Genomic DNA, 20996 nt, shown 5'->3' with positions numbered 1-20996 from the left:
TATAGGCATCCATGTCAAGTAATGTAGTATGATCAGAATTGAAAAAGACATCATTGTCATACTCATAGACACTCATGTTTGCGGACTATTGAGCCTCTTTAGTTTCTCTCCTAGATTTTTGGGAACAGGTTTCAACCATGAACTAGGTCTTGACCAAGATGTGAGAGACTAGATGAAAATGGAAAGAGTATGGAAGACCAAGAGTTGGATGGAATGTAAATGAATTTGAGGTGTAATTGCAATGTCCAAAGTGTAAGACCAAGTATGTATGTAGTAGAGTAGGTGTGACTTCCAAAGAGATGATAGTTTCTCTTGATGAGGTAAGTTGACCTTGACTCTAAGTAAGACCAAATGAGACCCAAAGGTGATAGACCTTGATGAGGGACCACTTAGCAAAATGTTGTTGTATGTAGTGTGTTGGCAAAGTATGATGAGGACAAGCAAGTGACCTTTTGACTCAAGTTTAGACAAATGTGAATGTAATGCAAGGTATAAAGCAATGATGGACTTTGTGAGACCCAAAGGTAGGTAGAATACTAGATGAAAACTCAGAGAAATAGCTTAGGAAGCTCAAGAATTTTGAAATCGATTGCTCTTGTTTGCTGGATTGTAAAGTTTTGCCAATTTGTGAAGTTGTTTGTTGTGACCAAATCTGAATTTTTTGACTATTTTTCGTGACAAGAGGACACAATGTTGATGAAGACTCAATGTTTGCAAGTGTTTAGACTCAAAATGACTCAAAAGAAAGTGTGTTGTTTGATGTAAAAATGTTTGGCATACACTTGAAGACACAATTTAGACACAATGTTTTGATGTTTGGTCTTGAATATTTGAATGTTTAAAAGAAGACAAGCACAATTCTTATGGTTGGCCAAGACAATAGGTGTTGATCCCACATGAGGCTACGCTATTCAAAGCTAATACTTAGATGCTTGACCCCACTGGCTCCACCCTCGGCACTCACTTCTCGGGGCAGCCAAGGATCAGTCCCCATGAAAACTCCCCGTGGCAAACTTTGTATCTCTACTAAGAACCGTATGTGTGTGGGCTGCTCCAGAGGTCCGACCTCCTGCCCCAACAACTAGAAGGATTTTGGCTTTCTAAAACAAAAAGGTGCTAGTAAGGGCATCTGCTCTTATGGCCATACATGCAGAACTTTCAAATCTATAAATATAGAAGACTCCCAGCCGGTAAGGGTTACACCCTACAACTAATCAAATAAATTTGATCAAACGGGTTTATGGGGAGACATAGTGTCGATATAAACTAATCAGCACACGTTGTCCATAGTTTTCACCATGGATATAGTTGTTTATAGTGGTTTCGAAGAGGTGGGTTTTCCTCACTACCACTTGGGTCATTCTCTCTTCACTAGTAGTCCTAATGACCACACAGAGAGACAGACCCTCTAAAGATTAAACAAAAAGAGCCTATTGCTCAAGACACAAAAGACACTAGTTGAATTTTAGTGCACCAATTGAAGTGTTTGCCAGTCTATGAAAATAAGGCACACAATAAAGATCAAAAACCCTTACCAAAATTCTGCAACAAATATTTGTTAGTAGTTTTGCAATAATACCCCTCCTACAAGCACACAAGTTAGGTAAATTTTAGATCCAAAAGACTTTGTGAAATAGGGGCCTTCAACAATGCGGTTTTTTTGACCAATTCAAAGATCTGATTCATCATTAAAAAAGAAGACTTGTAAAATTTCAAGAAATTTCCAGAAATGTAAGAAAATCCAAAAAATTTGCTAATTTTCTCCAAAAATTAATTTTTTATGAAAAATCATAAAAAATTCATATAAAATGCAAAATTGATCCAAAAAATCTGAAATTTTTACTGGACAGTCCTGATGGTCTTCCAAACTTGCATAAAGAAATTCCTGCAACAAATCAGAGTAGTTTATGTGATATGAGCAAAATAATGGAAAACCCTAATTTTCAAAGATCTGATTTTTGAGGAATGATTTTGCATAAAATAAAAAATAAAAAAGAATAGAGTCTGTGTATAAATCAAAGAGCTTTCCAAAAATATAAGAAAATCCAAAAAATTCGCTAATTTGCTCTCAAAATTAATTTTTCATGAAAATACATAAACAATTCATAGAAATTTCAAATATGCTCCAAAAAATCTTGTTTTGTTACTCAAAATATTTGATAATGTTCTTGAATTGCAAAAAGAATTTGATACCAAAATTCAAAGCCGTTTGTGAGATCTAATCATAACAATGAAAAACCTTATTTTTTAAAGATCCGATTTTTTAGGAAATATTTTGCATCAAACTTAAAATCACAAAGAACAGATCTTGTGTATAATTATGATAGATTTCTAAAAATGTAATAAAATCTAAAAAATTTGCTCATTTGCTCTCAAAATTAATTTTTTATAAAAATTCATAAAAAATTCATAGAAAATTAAAATATGCTCCAACAGATCTAAATTTTGCTTTGAGAGCTCTTGATACTGTCTTCAACCTGCAAAAAACATTTGGTGCAAAATTTTCAAGCCGTTTGTGAGATCGGATCAAATCTCTCAAAGATCTTGATTTTGTGTTCAAAACCCTAGTTGCACAAGGTTATTCTCCAAATTGTTTTACAAAACAGCAATATATGGTTAGGAAAACCTGCAAAAGACACAAATCTAACAAAAATCCATGTCCCACAGGGCATGCCAAAATGTTTATGGTGAAAGTGAAAACAACAATATTGAAAGACTAAATGAATTCAACCACAAAACTCTGGCCTAACAACAACAAAGATCCACCATAACATATGAAGATTACCTAAGACAATGCAAATCAAATGAAATCACAAAGATTATACCATCACATGTCCAATAGGATTTGGATCTCCATTGATCTTGCTTAATATATTTGCTCTCAGATTTTATATGTGCACAAGAGCTCAACAAAGAATAGAAATGTGGTTGCAAGTAGGCTTGATCGCATATGAAAGTTCGAATACTAGAGTCATCGGGTTGATTAGCTGATTAGAATGATTAGCTTGATTGAATAGGATGATTGATTGATTAGGGTTGATAATGAAGGAAGCATCTCCTTATATAGAAGACACTATAAGAAATGGAGGGATAAGATTAAGAGGTGTAAAAGATAAATGGTCAGCTATGATTAGAGGGTAGGTAGAGAAAATAAGAAAATAATGAGAGGATAGGTAGTGTAGGAATTAAGAGATGAATGACATGTGTCATGGGTAGAAAAGGTTAATGAATTAATTAAATAAATAAAGATTCATTTAATTAATAGAAGAAGTGGGATCAATTAAATAAATAAAAGTATTTATTTAATTTAGGAAAATGATAATTTAAATAAATAAATTTATTTAAATGAGAAATAAGGCCAAAAGAGGATAAATGAATGAATTAAATAAATAAAGATTTATTTAATTAATAGAAGAATTAGGATAAAATAATTAAATAAATAAAAATATTTATTTAATTAGAACAGACAATTTTAGGTGTCTACACAAACAGTAAAATAACATGATTTTGAAGACAGTAGGTATTGATAGAAGAAGCTGAAAAAAAAAGGAATAAGGTGGATGTGTCTGTATGGTATGAGGAATAAAAGAGAAGAAGAAGATGTTCAATCAATGAATACAATCAAAAGTGCAATAATTTGTATAAGCTAACATTTTCAATGATATTTCTAATTTGTTTCTATTATAATGAGGGCTTGATAGTGAGGGTTTTGATAATAACAGTGTGTGATAGTCACACTTTGTACATATTTTGATTTTTGGATTGATTGCAGAAGATGGAAATAAAATAGTGATTACCAAAACATTTTGAAGAGCGGTTTGTGTAAAAAATTGCAGAACAAAGATCTGATTTTTGAGATGGATGAAGGTGAATGATTTGAAGAATGACAGTATGTCAAATGTTTTATATGAAAACAGAGTAATCCTCTGAGATGTTCATTTTGTGAATGTGAAAGGAGTGGGTGCTTCTTCACTTTGAAGTTGGTACTCCTGAAATTGCAAGGGGTTGGTGCTCCTAGGACAGGTGTCCCGAATTTAGCCAGTGAGGCTTGGAGTTGGTGCTCCTAAATTGTAACCAGTGAGGCTAAATAGAAGACTTGTCATAGTGGCTTTTCACCCTTAGGGGTTTTCCACTCAAATATTGGTGTCATGGTGTTGAATTTGTTTTTTTGAATCCCTTGATTGTTTCATTAAATGTTATTGATAATGCCTTATGATCTAGTGCAAATACTAATATCATTGTGTTAAAGTTTTTATTGATAAGGAGCTTGTTTGATTATAATTGATCACTGATTCACCCCCCACCCTCTCAATGATCCTAGTATTCCAACAATATCCTCAATATCAAGAATGGGTTCCCATAGTAAGAACACCATCACAAGCTTGATCTTCAACAATGTAATGGAAGAAACATTTTGTATGTTTTGTTTTGTTCACCAAAGTTTTTTTTGTCTTTTGTGTAGTTGTATAATATGAATATTGAACTCAAATTTTAGGATGAGGTTTCTTGAATGTAAATTATGGAATGGGGATGTGTAAAATAAAAGATGTCTACAACAATAACATAGTATTGTAGAGATGTTGGCTAGAAATAAGTCAATTGATAGCATATTTATCAAAGGAATGAACTTGCAAGATTAGATTAATGGATATTTTTTTAGTATAATAGTTGAATTTGTTAACAACTGTTAGTTAATTGCTATTAGAAACAGTAATTAGATAAAGTATTCAATTGTCTTAAACAATTAATATATGTAAATTTATTTTATATTAGATTCAAATCCTTTTGAAATTGTATTAAGATATTTTGTTAAACTTGAAAACTGTACATTATGATTACATACTTATAATAAAAATTTATTTTTGAACATGATTCATTGTATGGTAGATATAAATATATGTGCAAAGATTGCTTTATGATCAAATACACCCATTCTTTCCCTATGCACTCACCCTTCTAATCTGCTATCTCCCTCCACACTACGCAGCCTCTTCTGTTTTTTATATTGCCCTTTCCTTAGTCTTCTACGCAGCTCACAACATTCTATTTATTCTGTTTTAGTTATTGATCTGATTTTCATCCTTGCGCAGCCCACTTTCCCTTCGATTCTCCAAGCTTTTCTTTGAATTTACATTCCCATTCCTTGGAGTTAGAGAAAATGAAGGAAGAAGACTTAGATAAACTATTTTTGAAGGGAAATATTCAAACTGAAATCTAGATAAAATGGCATTGCAAGGGAATGTATAGCTTTATAACAACGAAGATAACAAAGCTTTCAAATTTATTGCTTAAATCATTCATAATTTTTATTTTATTTTCCATGTAGTTTAATTTAAAATATTAAAATTTCACAAATCTCTAAATTGTTGAATGCATATATTGAATATGTAGTAAGTTTATTTTGGGAATGGAATATCAAAGGGATTTCTTTGGTATTGTGTCATTCTATTCCAAACAAAAAGATGATGAATCAAAACTAAATTCTTTTTCTAAGAAAGAATTTTTTCAATTTTAAAAACATTTACAAACTTGTTGCCAAGCCTTCCATATAGATAAAAGATGAAATGAAGCTTTCAACTGAAAGAAAGAAGCAAGTAAAATTTTGTCTAACCATCAAACAAATTGCCATTTCTTTTTTATAGAAGCCCATATAATTCAATGATGTGTTTCAAGAATCATCTCCCAAAACCACTCTAACTATCCATTTAGCTGACAAACACACTCCTTGAATTTTTAGGTCAACAAACCCAACCCCTTTTTGTTCTTACGCTGCATACAATGCAACCATGAAGTTGAAGTAAAACCAGCCTTGTCATTCCAATTAGACCATAAAAGTGTTGAAAGAAGTTGTTTTAAGTTTTCACAGCCTTTTTTTCAAGACATTCAATGAGATGAATAAAACACATGTGAAGTCAAAAAAAATATATGATTCACAACTTGAATATTCCCAACCAAAGACAAAAATTTATTCTCCAAAAACAAAATTTATTATTCAATATATTTGAAAACCAATTCCACATCTTAGAAAGAGCTATATCTGACACTTAACTAAAATGATATTATGATCCTGCTGTGAGAGTGAATAACTTTCCAATCTTTTGCTTATTCTTCAGATCTTCTACCTTATTTGAATGCTTGTATAGGTATTCATACTTTTTCTCTCTTTCCCAAATTAGCCATAACGTTCTGAGGCATGGAACATCAAACTCCCTAGTTTTTAGGAATCACACATTAACTTAGATTCCATTTCATATTAAGAAAGTTCTCTTCCTATTCTTAAAAAAGACAAACACAAAAGACCAGGAATTCAGGTCAGATTTGAATTTCTTTTGCATAGAGCAATCACGAGAATCCATTAGCATGACTTCCACACTTAATTTATTCCATCTTTGGCTATGAAAACAAATCATACCTGCAAAACTTCAACTCAATAACATGAATAGCTATCTTTCTTATTTAAGTTTTCTGCATGTACTACATTTTCTACTCACGGGTTACTTACTCCCCATTTTAATATAGTGGAGCTTTGTCATTTCTATTTGGCATTTTCCACTAAACATCAATACATTATTGCTGGCATTTATCAAACTTTTACAGTTCAAGACAAATTAGGCGGCAATGACAAAATGCAACCTAAAAAGAATTTAGTAAAAGAAATATAAGAGTAGTTTAATGTTCATATATTTTTAACAACACTGAGAGCTAAAAATCTGGTTGACACCACCAAATATTTAAACACTAAAAACCAAAACAAAAATAGTTGACAGCAACAAAGATTATGGCAAATTGTTATTTGTGGCAATCTATCATGCTTCACAATAACAATAATATCATGACTCTTTTCCTTTTTTTTTTAAGAAAGATTAGGTGGCAGAAACTGGTCTAGCTTGCCCTTCAAGTTATCTTCTGCTCTCATAAGCTAGTTTGGTCTACTGTGCTTTTATTAATAAAAGGGTCACTTGTTTTGTTAGATTGTAAAATGTGCATTTTATCGGGTCAGTTTTATCATTAATTAAAGTTTCAATTATAGATTTTGAATCTTTAAAAAAAAATATTAAATGATTCAATCTACTTCTACCATCGATCTATTATATCATAAATTTTCTTGATAGATGTAAGCTTGATTCACACTTATTGTGAAAATTCTTTCTACAGACTTTATAGTTAAACCAACACATCTCTTATTGTGAAAATTCTTTGTACAGATTTTGTAATTAAAATAAGATATCTCTTCACCAAATCTATCATGTTATATACACATCAATATTAATGGGAACATGTTATTTTTTCTCACTTTATAATAACATTTTCACCAAACCTATCATATCATATATACAACAATATTATTGTGAAAATATATAACCCATTTATTCACCCAACCTATCATATCAATTGCACAGCAATATTGTTGCAAAAGTTCTTTCTATTCACTTTTGAAATAAAAATAACATATCAATCTAAACATTTTGTATTCCTTATAAAAATAATTAATTGATACAAATATCAAAATATCTGTTGTTGTCCTCCCTCAGCTGTTTTCAGCTTATTATAGTTTTCTCTAAAAAGTAAAAAAGATGTTGAAAACTTTCTAAAGGAGGAGTCTCTCGATCCTTCTTATATAGATAATAGAGGTAGATGTTTATTTAAATGTAGAGAAGCATTGTATTTTTGGGAGGTGTATGCAGCAGGAGGTTAGAGTAGAAACTAAGTAGCAACAGAAATGCAATAGAATAGTAGTATGAGATTGAAACAAAACAGCTCAAAAATAAAGTAAAACAGGTTTCAAAGAGCAAGTTTTGTAATTTTAGTATGATAACAAGTTTAGTCAAAGTAAAGTAGTGTTTACAATTTTTTTATATTCAAATAAAGCAAGCAAGATACAATCAACAGACGGTCGAGAAAAGAATGAAAGCTGTATCCTTTTTCAGTTCTATAATTGTTGCATCATAATTCTTGATACCTAAATTTTCCTTTCTAATTTTCTTTTTTAAACAAAGCAATAGAATAAAAAAGGACACAGTTCTATTACCTCTTAAAAAATCTTGTAGAAAAACAAATGAAACAATTCAATACACGGGCTCAAGTGGTCTGACAGACTGTGTGGTTACAAACTCCTATGGTGCCTTTCCTGATAGAAGCATCTGCAAGGCTGCCCAGGCAGTATTTCCTTCCACAGAAGAAGAACTATTGGCTTTTGTTGCAAATGTAAGCAAGAAGCAGCAAAAGATCAGAGTTGTATCAAAGCATTCTCACAGTATTCCCAAACTGGTATGCCCAGAAGGGGACTTGGGACTCATCTGTTGGAAGTGGAAAACACTCTGAGAGGGGGGGGTGAATCAGAGTGTGACAAATTTTAATGAGTTATACTTTTATGGACCTTGACAATTTTAATTCACTGTGTGCACAGATGGCTGAGACTTAACACATTGTTGAAACACATTAATGCAGTATGAAATATACCATTGAACCAACTAAAACATTTGATTCAGACCTTGTTTTAAAAACAATGGTATTAAAATATTACACAAACTTGAAACATTAAAACAGTACTTTCAATATTGCATTACATAAATCCAACTAAACAGAGTATGAGATAAAGAGGACTGAAAATATGATGTATCAGAGCATACACTAGTAAAACAGAATGAAACACGACAATGCACATAACACAATATTTTTCATGAGTGGAAAACCCTCTTGGGGTAGAAAAACCACTCGGAAGATCCCTTATATTGATTCAAAAAAGAGCACCAACTCAGTTCACATGTTTTAGAAACCACAAGGCCTCAAGGAGCACCAACCCCTCTTCTTATCAATGAATATTTTAACTCGAGCTTACAACCACTGGTGATTTTATGCATGCATTTTATTCTTGCAGTCACAAAACCATCAGGGATTGAAGCGAGAATATTTTACCAGTCTGTACATATGAATAATTTTGCAACAATATTCTTCAAGGATAAAATTAACACTATCCAATCTCTGACAAAAAATCTAGTTTCAAATCATTAAAGCCTCATATGCTCTGAACAATATGGTTTCGAAAAACCCTGAACAATATGGTTTCACATCAACAAAGTTTCATATACTCTGTAACAAAAACAGAGTATTGATTCTTAAGAAACCCCTCGGCTGTGACTGGTAATCTACTGCACTGTTTAAAATGTTATTACTTTCTTCACACTTGTCTCACTGTATCTCACTGTTTTTCACATGTCATCTGTTCTGAGAATCAAACGTTTTATATATGCCAAAAACAACAGACAAGTCTTCATAAGAAACTCACGAAGTAGTTTGCAAAACCCACGTTAGGGTTGAGAGAAAGAAACTGTTTTACGGTACACAGTTACAGCAACTGTTTTCCTTTCATTTTAAATAAACAGCTCTTCTTCAACTAACAGAAGATAAACAAAAATAACTCTTTCATTCTTTTTCATTTCCAAAATAAAAACGGAATGAACAAAACATTTACCATAACTGATTCGAAAAATCACCAGAGAGTAACAAGTTTTCTCCATTTCGTCCATTAATTTGCTCTTGTACAAAATAAAGTTATAGAGAATACCTGTCATTGAAGACCATAAAAAAAACTGTAGAAAAGCGACGGCCGAATCCACATAATCTTCATTTTATGCCAACGAACAGAGTCAAAAATACTATCAATCAAAAGCTTGCACTGGACTGGTAAACATATCAAAAACCCATATGCAGATTTCAAGGAAACGTTCCACATTTTCCGCATAATATACAGTGATAGCTAGGGTTTGAAAAATGTAGAGATGAAATGCGAACAATCAAACTTCTTTTCCAAGCTTAACCAAGACTGAGCATCTGTAACAAATGAAAAAGAAACTTATTTGAAGTCCACATTACGTTGCCCACCACGTGGATCATTATTTCCAAGACATAAGTGCTTAGTCAAATAACATGTGCATTTATCCTTTACTGCCACGCAACCATCCATATTGCCCGATGGGAGTCAAAAACTTAACCATGATTAGGAATTAGCCACTACGTATACTTTTTGGCATCAAGGTCAAATCAGGGTCAACAAACTCCCCCTTTGTCCTTGATGACAAAAACCATACCAACAATGATCTAAACAGAATAGGCAATCTGGAAAACTGTAATCATTAAAAAGATCAAGTGTCAAAGAAAAAATGACACAATATACTGCCCATAAGACCTGTTAGATATCAAAATCTGTGATGCAATGATAACCTGTATAGCACCAAGCCCAAAAACTGTGCTGAGCAAACAATTGTCCAAAATCTGAGCTGAATACAAAAACTGTAACATGATCAAAACCTGTATAGCCTTTAATCCCAAAACTGTAACATGAATACAAAACTGTAACATCAAAACCTGTGTAGCCTGAATCCCAAATGATCAAAACCTGTATAGCCTTTAATCCCAAAACTGTAACATGAATACAAAAATGTAACATCAAAACCTGTGTAGCCTGAATCCCAAAACCAAAAATCTGATCAAAATCTGAGAAAATCTTCTGAGCTGAGCAAACACTGAGCAAACAAGATATAGACCACTGAGCAAACAAGATATAAAGTACCAGATGACAATTTTCTCCCCCTTTTTGTCTCAAGGACAAAGAATATAGAGTACCAGATGACAACACATTGCTGCGCAGAAGAGAGCTATGCTCCCCCTTAATATGTGCAGGGACTAAGAATGGAAGACTGAGAGAAGACTCCCAACCGATCGCGAAGCCTCTCAAATGTGTCTTTAGATAAAGCTTTTGTAAATATATCAGCAACTTGAGCTTGTGAAGGAACAAACACTAATTGAAACTCATTAGCCAACACCTGATCTCGTAAAAAATGGAGTTTAATGGCAACATGTTTAGTACGAGAGTGCATAATAGGATTTTTTGAAAGATCAATTGCACTAGTATTGTCACAATAGATTGAAATGGGCTTAATAGTAGAAATGCCCATATCAGTAATTTGATGAGACATCCATATCAGTTGTGTGCAACATGCAGTGGCTGCTATATATTCTGACTCTGCGGTGGACAGAGTGACACAATCTTGCTTTTTACTGTGCCACGCAACAAGACAATCACCAAGAAAGAAGGCAGCTCCACTGGTGCTTTTACGATCATCTAGACAACCGGCCCAATCAGAATTAGTGAAGCCAACAAGAGTGAAGTCATTAGTACGGGGATACCAAAGACCATAATCTAGTGTGCCTTGAACATATCTAAAGATTCATTTTACAGCATTCAAATGAGATTGTTGAGGTGCAGATTGAAAGCGAGAGACTAGACAAACTGCAAACATTAAATCTGGTCGAGATGCAGTTAAATATAATAGACTTCCTATCATTGACCTGTACTCAGATTGATTTACTGCAGGTGAGTCATCAGATTTGGTCAATTTACAGCCTGTTTCCATTGGAGTGCTGACTGGTTTACAATCTGCCATATTAAATTTTCTAATCATCTCTTTGGCATATTTAGTTTGTGACAAGAAGATACCTTGCTGAAGTTGTAACACTTGAAGACCAAGAAAGAAATTCAGTTCCCCAAACATAGACATTTCAAACTCAGATTCCATGATTTTAGAAAACTTTTTGGATAAAGAGTCATTATTACAGCCAAAAATGATATCATCTACATATATCACAACCACTAGGACATCATTACCTTCGAGTTTAACATATAAGTTGCTATCTACAACACCTCTAGTGAATCCATTTGCTTTAAGATGATTATCCAGTCTAGAATACCAAGCTCTTGGAGCCTGTTTAAGGCCATAGAGTGCTTTCTTTAATCTGTATACACAATCAGTTTTGTCTGCAACTTCAAAACCTTTCGGCTGTTCCATATAAACTTCTTCATCAAGATAACCATTCAGAAAGGCAGTTTTGACATCCATCTGATAAACTTTAAATTTTTTATAGCAAGAGTATGCAAGAAAAATTCTGATTGATTCTAATCTAGCTACTGGTGCAAATGTTTCTCCAAAATCTATTCCTTCCTGCTGAGCATAACCTTTACACACAAAACGAGCTTTATTTCTAACAACCTTCCCAGATTCATCAAGCTTATTTCTAAATATCCATTTGCCTCCTATCACATTCTTATCATCTGGCCTAGGTACTAATTCCCAAGTTTGGTTTTTCTCTATTTGACTGATTTCATCTTTCATTGCATTTAACCAACATTCATCAGATAAAGCATCAAAAACATTTTTGGGTTCAAAATTAGTTACCAAACAAAAATGTTCAGCCAGTTGAGCTTGTTCAGTTGTTTTTGCCCTTCTCCTAGTCAAAATACCTGCATCTATATTGCCAATAACTTGACTTTGAGGATGTCTCTTTGTTATAATTTTTGAGGGTGTATAATGAAGAGTACCTGTCTCTGCATTTGAATTCTCTGTATTTTCTTCATCAGAACTTGATGAATCATTTTTCTTTTCTGTTTCTGCAGGTTTAGGAACTTGATCAACCTTTGTTAAAGTAATTTCCTCTTCCTCAATATCCTGCAAATCATTACTTAACAAAAATTGTTCATCAAACCTTACATTTATTGTTTCAACAATTTTATTCAGTCTATTATTGAAACATCTATAGGCTTTGCTATGAGTAGAGTATCCAAGAAAGATACCCTCATCAGTTTTAGCCTCAAAATTTCCTAGATTTTCTTCATCTCTTTTTAGATAACATTTGGCACCAAAAATCTTGAAATATTTGATAGAAGCAGCTTTTCCATACCAAAGTTCATAAGGAGTAAAGGTAGATTTTACCCTAATTTGTACACGATTCAAAATGTAAACAGCTGTGTGTACAGTTTCTTTCCAATACCTATCTGGTAGATTTGCTTCATTAAGCATTGTGCGAGCCATTTCTTTGACTGTTCTATTTTTTCTCTCAACTACTCCATTCTGTTGAGGTGTACGAGTAGCAGCATATTGTCTCTTAATACCATGTCTTTCACAGTAATCAATGAATTCTTGTGAAGTGAATTCACCACCCTTGTCTGATCTCAAGCATTTCAATTTTAGATCAGATTCTCGTTCAACCATTTTTCTGAAAATCTTAAACCTATCAAATGCTTCGGATTTGTGTTTAAGGAAAGTGACCCATACCATTCTGGTATAGTCATCAACAAAAAGCATAAAATATTTTTCACCATTTATAGACTGTGTCCTTGTAGGACCACATAAGTCTGTGTGAACAAGCTGTAATGGTCTAGTAGAAGAATGTTCTTTAGGTTTGAAAGACACTTTTGTTTTCTTTCCTTTCAAACATGCTTTACAAACTGCATTGAATGGTTTATTCAAAATAGGCAAACCTCTAACATTCTGATTTTTACTGATTCTAACCAGATTGTCAAAATTTATATGTCCTAGGCGTTTATGCCATAACCAATTTTCTTCTATTTGACCCATAAGACAAATGCCTTCATTATTCTCATAGTCAGTGGAATCAAGCAGACTATAGACATTGCCAATTGTTCTCAAACTAGCAGCAACAGTTTTACCAGATTTATTTTTGATAGTACAGTCTTGAGAACTAAAAGATACACTGTAACCACTATCACAAATTTGACTGACACTCAATAAATTGTGCTTTAACCCTTCAACAAAGTACACATCATGAATAGGAGTATCATCATTTAGCAATAATGTACCTTTACCTCGTACATAAGCTCCTGAATTATCCCCAAAGCGTACAAAGCCACCATTAAAGTCTTCAAGATGCAGAAATTTATTTCTATCTCCTGTCATATGGTGTGAACAGCCACTGTCCAACACCCATAAAGATTTCTTATTTGAGAACAGTGCAGTTTGCACTATCATTGATTGCTCAATACCAGGTACAAACTTAGGTTTCCATATTTTATTAGGACTTGCCTTTGTTTTGCACTGTATAGTAGTATGCCCAACAGTATTACACTTATTACACTTTAACGTGTTTGGAAAGTCATACCCTTGATTGTAACCAAACATAGGAGATCTTTGTTGCAGAAATCTGCAAGTATTAACCTTATGACCAAACCTATTGCAATAAAAACAGTATCCATGAAAGAAGCCAAACCTAAAAGGTTTTGTTCTGTTATAAGTCTGAAATGTTTTTCTAGTTGCTGACTTAGTGTTCTGTCTTGATGATTCAGCTTTATCAAACCCCAAACCAGCCAAATCTTTATGCAACTTTTGCTTGCTCAAGATATCATTTAGATGTATTGTACTTTCATACTGTTCAATTTGTTTTTGAAATTTTGTGGACTGTTGTTCTAATGTTTCAATTTTCTTTTCTCTTTCTTCAAGAAGGGACTTCAAGTTTGAAGTCACTAAATTTGCATCATTTAACTCAACTTGTAAAATCTGATTTGAATTTTCATATGAGGCTACAAGTTTTTTTAACCTCTTTATTTCTTTTAAGGCACACAACAATTCTCCTTCAAGATCTATTTCTCCTTGATCTAGATCTTCAAATTCATTTTTTGTTTTGCTAGTTACATCTTCTAATTCTGCCATAAATAGAGTTTCATCACCTTCACAAGGTGAATCATCTGATTCATTTCCAGAGTCTTCTTTAGTAAAAAGACTCTTTTTTTTCTTGAAGGTATTAAATCTCCTTTTAGAATTCCACATTTTCTTTTTGTAGAATTTTTCTGGTTTTTCCTCTTCACTGTTTTGATCACTTAGAGGACATTGAGCAGCAAAGTGTCCAGCTTTGCCACAATTAAAGCACTTAAAAGGTAATTTACCCTTATATTTCTTTTTTAGTTTTCTAACAAGAAGGGCTTCTATAGCATCTGAAAGTTCAGATTCACTATCAAGTTCTTCTTTCTTTTCTACTTTGAAAGCTGTTTCTTTTGAAGAAGAAGGATTATTACCTATCCTCATCTCATAGGCAGTAAGAATGCTTTGAAGGTTATCAAGTGTCATGGTAGAAAAACTTTTCTTTTCTTCTAAGGTTGAAACCTTAGTTTCAAACTTGGGTAACAAGGTTCTAATCACTTTATTGACAACTTCCTTTTCTTCAACCTCTTCACCAAGACCCTTTCTCGAATTTACAATTTCATCAACTCTAAGAAAATAGCTTGCTACTGTTTCATCTTCTTTCATTCTTAAAGATTCAAACTGATTTTTGAGTGTAAGGATTTTAGACTCCTTAACCTTAGCATCCCCTTGATAAATGGTTTCAAGTTTTTTCCAAATATCATAAGCATAAGAACAGTGCATGACTTTAACAAAAACATCTTTAGTGAGACCACATAAGAGAGCATGCTTAGCTCTGGCATTTAACTCATACTTGGTTTTATCATCAGGATCAGTAGGAATAATGGAAGGAACTGTGTATTTTGTAATCACAATATTCCACACATTAAGATCAACTGAAATGAGATAAGTTTCCATTCTAATCTTCCAGAACACATAATCAGTTCCATCAAAAAGAGGAGCTCTTGAAAGTGAAGCACCTTCCTGAGTTTGAGCCATAAAAAATATTTCCAAATGACCAGGAACAATCCCTAGGACAGACCTATATGAGGGACCCTAGGCTCTGATACCACTTGTTGGAAGTGGAAAACACTCTGAGAGGGGGGGGGGTGAATCAGAGTGTGACAAATTTTAATGAGTTATACTTTTATGGACCTTGACAATTTTAATTCACTGTGTGCACAGATGGCTGAGACTTAACACATTGTTGAAACACATTAATGCAGTATGAAATATACCATTGAACCAACTAAAACATTTGATTCAGACCTTGTTTTAAAAACAATGGTATTAAAATATTACACAAACTTGAAACATTAAAACAGTACTTTCAATATTGCATTACATAAATCCAACTAAACAGAGTATGAGATAAAGAGGACTGAAAATATGATGTATCAGAGCATACACTAGTAAAACAGAATGAAACACGACAATGCACATAACACAATATTTTTCATGAGTGGAAAACCCTCTTGGGGTAGAAAAACCACTCGGAAGATCCCTTATATTGATTCAAAAAAGAGCACCAACTCAGTTCACATGTTTTAGAAACCACAAGGCCTCAAGGAGCACCAACCCCTCTTCTTATCAATGAATATTTTAACTCGAGCTTACAACCACTGGTGATTTTATGCATGCATTTTATTCTTGCAGTCACAAAACCATCAGGGATTGAAGCGAGAATATTTTACCAGTCTGTACATATGAATAATTTTGCAACAATATTCTTCAAGGATAAAATTAACACTATCCAATCTCTGACAAAAAATCTAGTTTCAAATCATTAAAGCCTCATATGCTCTGAACAATATGGTTTTGAAAAACCCTGAACAATATGGTTTCACATCAACAAAGTTTCATATACTCTGTAACAAAAACAGAGTATTGATTCTTAAGAAACCCCTCGGCTGTGACTGGTAATCTACTGCACTGTTTAAAATGTTATTACTTTCTTCACACTTGTCTCACTGTATCTCACTATTTTTCACATGTCATCTGTTCTGAGAATCAAACGTTTTATATATGCCAAAAACAACAGACAAGTCTTCATAAGAAACTCACGAAGTAGTTTGCAAAACCCACGTTAGGGTTGAGAGAAAGAAACTGTATTACGGTACACAGTTACAGCAACTGTTTTCCTTTCATTTTAAATAAACAGCTCTTCTTCAACTAACAGAAGATAAACAACAATAACTCTTTCATTCTTTTTCATTTCCAAAATAAAAACAAAATGAACAAAACATTTACCATAACTGATTCGAAAAATCACCAGAGAGTAACAAGTTTTCTCCATTTCGTCCATTAATTTGCTCTTGTACAAAATAAAGTTATAGAGAATACCTGTCATTGAAGACCATAAAAAAAACTGTAGAAAAGCGACGGCCGAATCCACATAATCTTCATTTTATGCCAACGAACAGAGTCAAAAATACTATCAATCAAAAGCTTGCACTGGACTGGTAAACATATCAAAAACCCATATGCAGATTTCAAGGAAACGTTCCACATTTTCCGCATAATATACAGTGATAGCTAGGGTTTGAAAAATGTAGAGATGAAATGCGAACAATCAAACTTCTTTTCCAAGCTTAACCAAGACTGAGCATCCATAACAAATGAAAAAGAAACTTATTTGAAGTCCACATTACGTTGCCCACCACGTGGATCATTATTTCCAAGACATAAGTGCTTAGTCAAATAACATGTGCATTTATCCTTTACTGCCACGCAACCATCCATATTGCCCGATGGGAGTCAAAAACTTAACCATGATTAGGAATTAGCCACTACGTATACTTTTTGGCATCAAGGTCAAATCAGGGTCAACATCATCATCAGTTCAAGAGATTTAAACCATGGTGTGTCTTTAGATGAAACATCCATGAGAATAACTGTTGAAAGTGGCATGGGCTTGAAGGATTTGATTGACAGTGCTGCTGAACATGGGCTTGCTTTGCCTCATTCTCCATACTTGTTGGGAGTAAGTGTTGGAGGCATGTTAGGCACTGGGGCTCATGGCAGCTCTCTGTTTGGGAAAGGCAGTGCAGTTCATGAATATGTTGTGGGGATGAGATTGGTAGTCCCTGCTTCTCAAGAAGAAGGATATGCTAAGGTTGCGACTCTCACTGAACAAGACATGGACCTCAATGCTGCAAAGGTTTCTCTTGGAGTCCTTGGTGTGATTTCTCAGGTAATCACAATCAAAATCTGTTCTTATTTGTTTAGCATGCTCTAACCTTTTCTATTTGGTTGGGATTAGAAACCTGACTGTAGTTAAAGTTATTAAACATTATAAAAGAAAAGAAGAAAAAGTTTTAGTTTATTAATTTATTTTTATAGAATTATATATTAAAATTGAAGTTGAAGAGAATGGAAAAAACAACTGAAAATAGAATAAGAATCACTAACAAATATTGAATAGTAGAATAAGCTACTTCAAGGAGGAAAACTCTAAAATTATTCAATATGAATAAAATAAGAAATGATGACAAGAAACTAAACACCATCACTTATATATATCATACTCATGTTCTAGATTTCCAATAGATCAACCTAACTACTTAAAAAGGACTATATGAATGATCATATAACTTAATCAAGGGTTTGCTAGCCATAATTCAATCACACATATCCTAATACAATCAATAATTTAAGGACATAACAAATCTACAATTATTTATTTCTTTTGGGAAGATAATCAAATATATCTCGTCTTCAACCCAAGTTTACGATATCTTGACACTTGTATTTTACCAGACAAAGCAATTAGACTTTAGTACCACCAATCTAAATTAAGTTAGTAATTTAGTGGATAATCCACTAGACTAAATTTGGTATTTTTAAAGAAACAATTAAACAAATTTCAAACAAAATAAAATTAACAATTACAAAATAGATGAACAAATTATATTATTATTTCAACTAAGAAGTTCTACAAATCGAAAAAAACTCTATACAGGAGGTGTTTGCCTTCTACATATCTTTACAACGCAAAATTTAAAAAATCCTCAACAAATAATTTTATAAATAATCATTCTTATAAATAAATAATTTATCAAAAATATTCTTTATATTAAATTCTTTAACAATTTAAATTTGTTAATATATATAAAACTATTTTCTAAATTGTAATATAGAAAACTATCCATTAAAAAAATAAATTGAAGAAGTGCCACTATAGATCAATCCCTAAAAAGATGTTGGCGATATAAGTTTTCTTGTAAGTTATATTGGCTCCATTGTAAGATAATAAGAGAACTACTGTGACCAGAGAAAAAATTGGTCTGTCTTCATTGTGGTAGTATATGTTAACACGTGTTTCAACTATAATATAGAATATAAGATTGAATAGTTAGTATGGTTGACTTGCAAGGTGACCTTTCAACTAGAAGCTATGTTCAAGCGTTCCATCACAAATGTTTACAAAAGTGATTTCAACATAGAAAACAGAATAGTGAAATTCAGATTGGAGCATGAGTTTGCAGATCTAACTTGGTATTCTTCCCAATACAAAGTTGTTTGCAGAGTGGATGACAGGCTCTCTATCAATTCATCTGGTAATGGAGTTAATGATTTCATTGGCTTTCAGCCTCAATCAACTGCACTTTTGGCCACAACCAGAGCTGCAGGTAACAGGATCAAATGATTGCTTTTCTCATTTTTATTAGATTGTCATATGTTGACAATTTCAACTTAAACAACAACTCTAAGTTTTGACTTATTTCGATAGTTCATCTTAAAATACATTGATAAACAGAACTCTAAGTTTTGACTTATTTCGATAGTTCATCTTAAAATACATTGATAAACAGATTTTATTGTAAAAATAAGTATGATTTCAAATGAACCACTTAAAACAAAAGCCCTATACTGTTTATTGTAAACTTTCATTTGACATGTTTCCAGTGAAACAGTATATGATATGAAATGAGTCTACTAATAATCTGATATCTCTTTGTAGAGGAGGCTAAAGAAGCCACAAGTAATGGCGAGGGAAAGTGTATTCTCTCTGCAATTCAAGTTTCTACCATTCTAAGCACAGGGGCAGGACTGAAGAACAATAATCTACTATTTACAGGATACCCAGTGATTGGATACCAGAACAAAATGCAATCTGCTGGTTCATGTCTTACTAGTTCAGAGAATGGACTTCTCACATCATGTGCATGGGACCCTAGAATCAAAGGCTTGTTCTTCCATCAAACAGGCATGAGTATCAGTGTCTCTAGGATCTCTGAGTTTCTCTCTGATGTTAAGAAACTAAGAGACATGAACCCCATTAGCAAGTGTGGGCTTGAGCTCTACAGTGGTATTCTCATGCGTTTTGTAAAAGCTTCCAGTGCTCATTTGGGAAAAGAGGAAGATTCTGTAGACATGGATATTACATATTATAGATCAAATGATCCCAACACTCCTCGGCTCTATGAAGATGTTTTTGAGGAAATTGAACAGATGGGTTTTTTCAAGTATGGTTCTCTGCCTCACTGGGGAAAGAATCGAAACCTTGCATTTGATAGTGTTATTAATAAATACAGTAAATCATATGAGTTCTTGAGTGCCAAGAACAAATATGATCCACAGGGTATCTTTTCGAGTGAATGGACTGATAGTTTGCTGGGGTTAAGAGACAAACAAGTGACCGTATTGAAAGATGGGTGCGCTTTGGAAGGACTATGTGTGTGCTCAAAAGATGCACAATGTGCTCCTGATCGAGGCTATTTCTGTGAAGCAGGAAGAGTTTATACTGATGCTCGTGTGTGCAGAGGTCGAGAAAGTTAATGCAAAGCAAATGCTTTTGATCTGAGTTATGAATCTGAAAATTCAGAGATGAGAGATGGAGATCTCATTTTCAATATGAATATTTAGCAATAACATTCTAATAGATGTTTGAAAATTACATTGCAATATAACCATCACACTATGTTTGAAAATTACATTGCAATGTAACCATCACACTATGTTATTAACAACATATAATAAAAGAATGTTATGTATAGCAAATCTATAACAAAAATGTATTGAATATAAAGAAGGTCAACAATACCACTTATTTCTTATTTTTTATTGTTTTCCTTAAATTACAATCCATTTAACTTTTGATAGATATTGAAATTATTATCTTATATTCAATATTATGTAAATTATTTTATTGTTTTTACTTTTAATCTTTATTATATGTAAATTAGAAGAAATATTTAGAGAGAAACACAACAAATCATAGAAGTTCTTTAGTGTCAAATACAAACATGATTCTTAGAGTATCTTTCAATTGGATGGTCTGGTAGTTTGTTGGGATTAAGGGACGAAAAAGTGACCTCAATTATGTGTGTGCTCAAAAGATGCACATTATACTCTTGACTGGGGCTATTTCTATGAAGTAGTAAAAGTTTACCATGATGCTTGTGTGTGTAGAGGTTGGGAAGTTTGATGCAATATAAAGTAAATGCTTTTGATCAAAGGTATGAGTCAGAGAAGTTTGAAATGAGGGATGGGACTCGCAATAACATCCCAATAGAGATTTGAACA

General features: G+C 32.9%; 1 protein-coding gene across 1 annotated transcript in view; it reads left to right on the top strand.

The window, feature by feature from the left end:
• The window catches only part of LOC131078025 (L-gulonolactone oxidase 2-like), a 73661-nt gene extending 53412 nt beyond the window's left edge, over window positions 1-20249 (top strand). The window contains exons 3-7 of the mRNA XM_059220300.1: window positions 8049-8299; window positions 14795-14806; window positions 17318-17661; window positions 18844-19099; window positions 19432-20249. Coding sequence (XP_059076283.1) covers window positions 8049-8299; window positions 14795-14806; window positions 17318-17661; window positions 18844-19099; window positions 19432-20249 — 1681 coding nt within the window. The remainder of the gene's footprint in view (window positions 1-8048; window positions 8300-14794; window positions 14807-17317; window positions 17662-18843; window positions 19100-19431) is intronic.
• Window positions 20250-20996: the final 747 nt, after the last annotated feature.

Source organism: Cryptomeria japonica, chromosome 5, assembly GCF_030272615.1.
Source record: "Cryptomeria japonica chromosome 5, Sugi_1.0, whole genome shotgun sequence".
In the NCBI taxonomy this organism is placed as follows: domain Eukaryota; kingdom Viridiplantae; phylum Streptophyta; class Pinopsida; order Cupressales; family Cupressaceae; genus Cryptomeria; species Cryptomeria japonica.
Note: the sequence above shows the minus strand (reverse complement) of the source record. Positions and strands in the feature narration are given on the sequence as shown.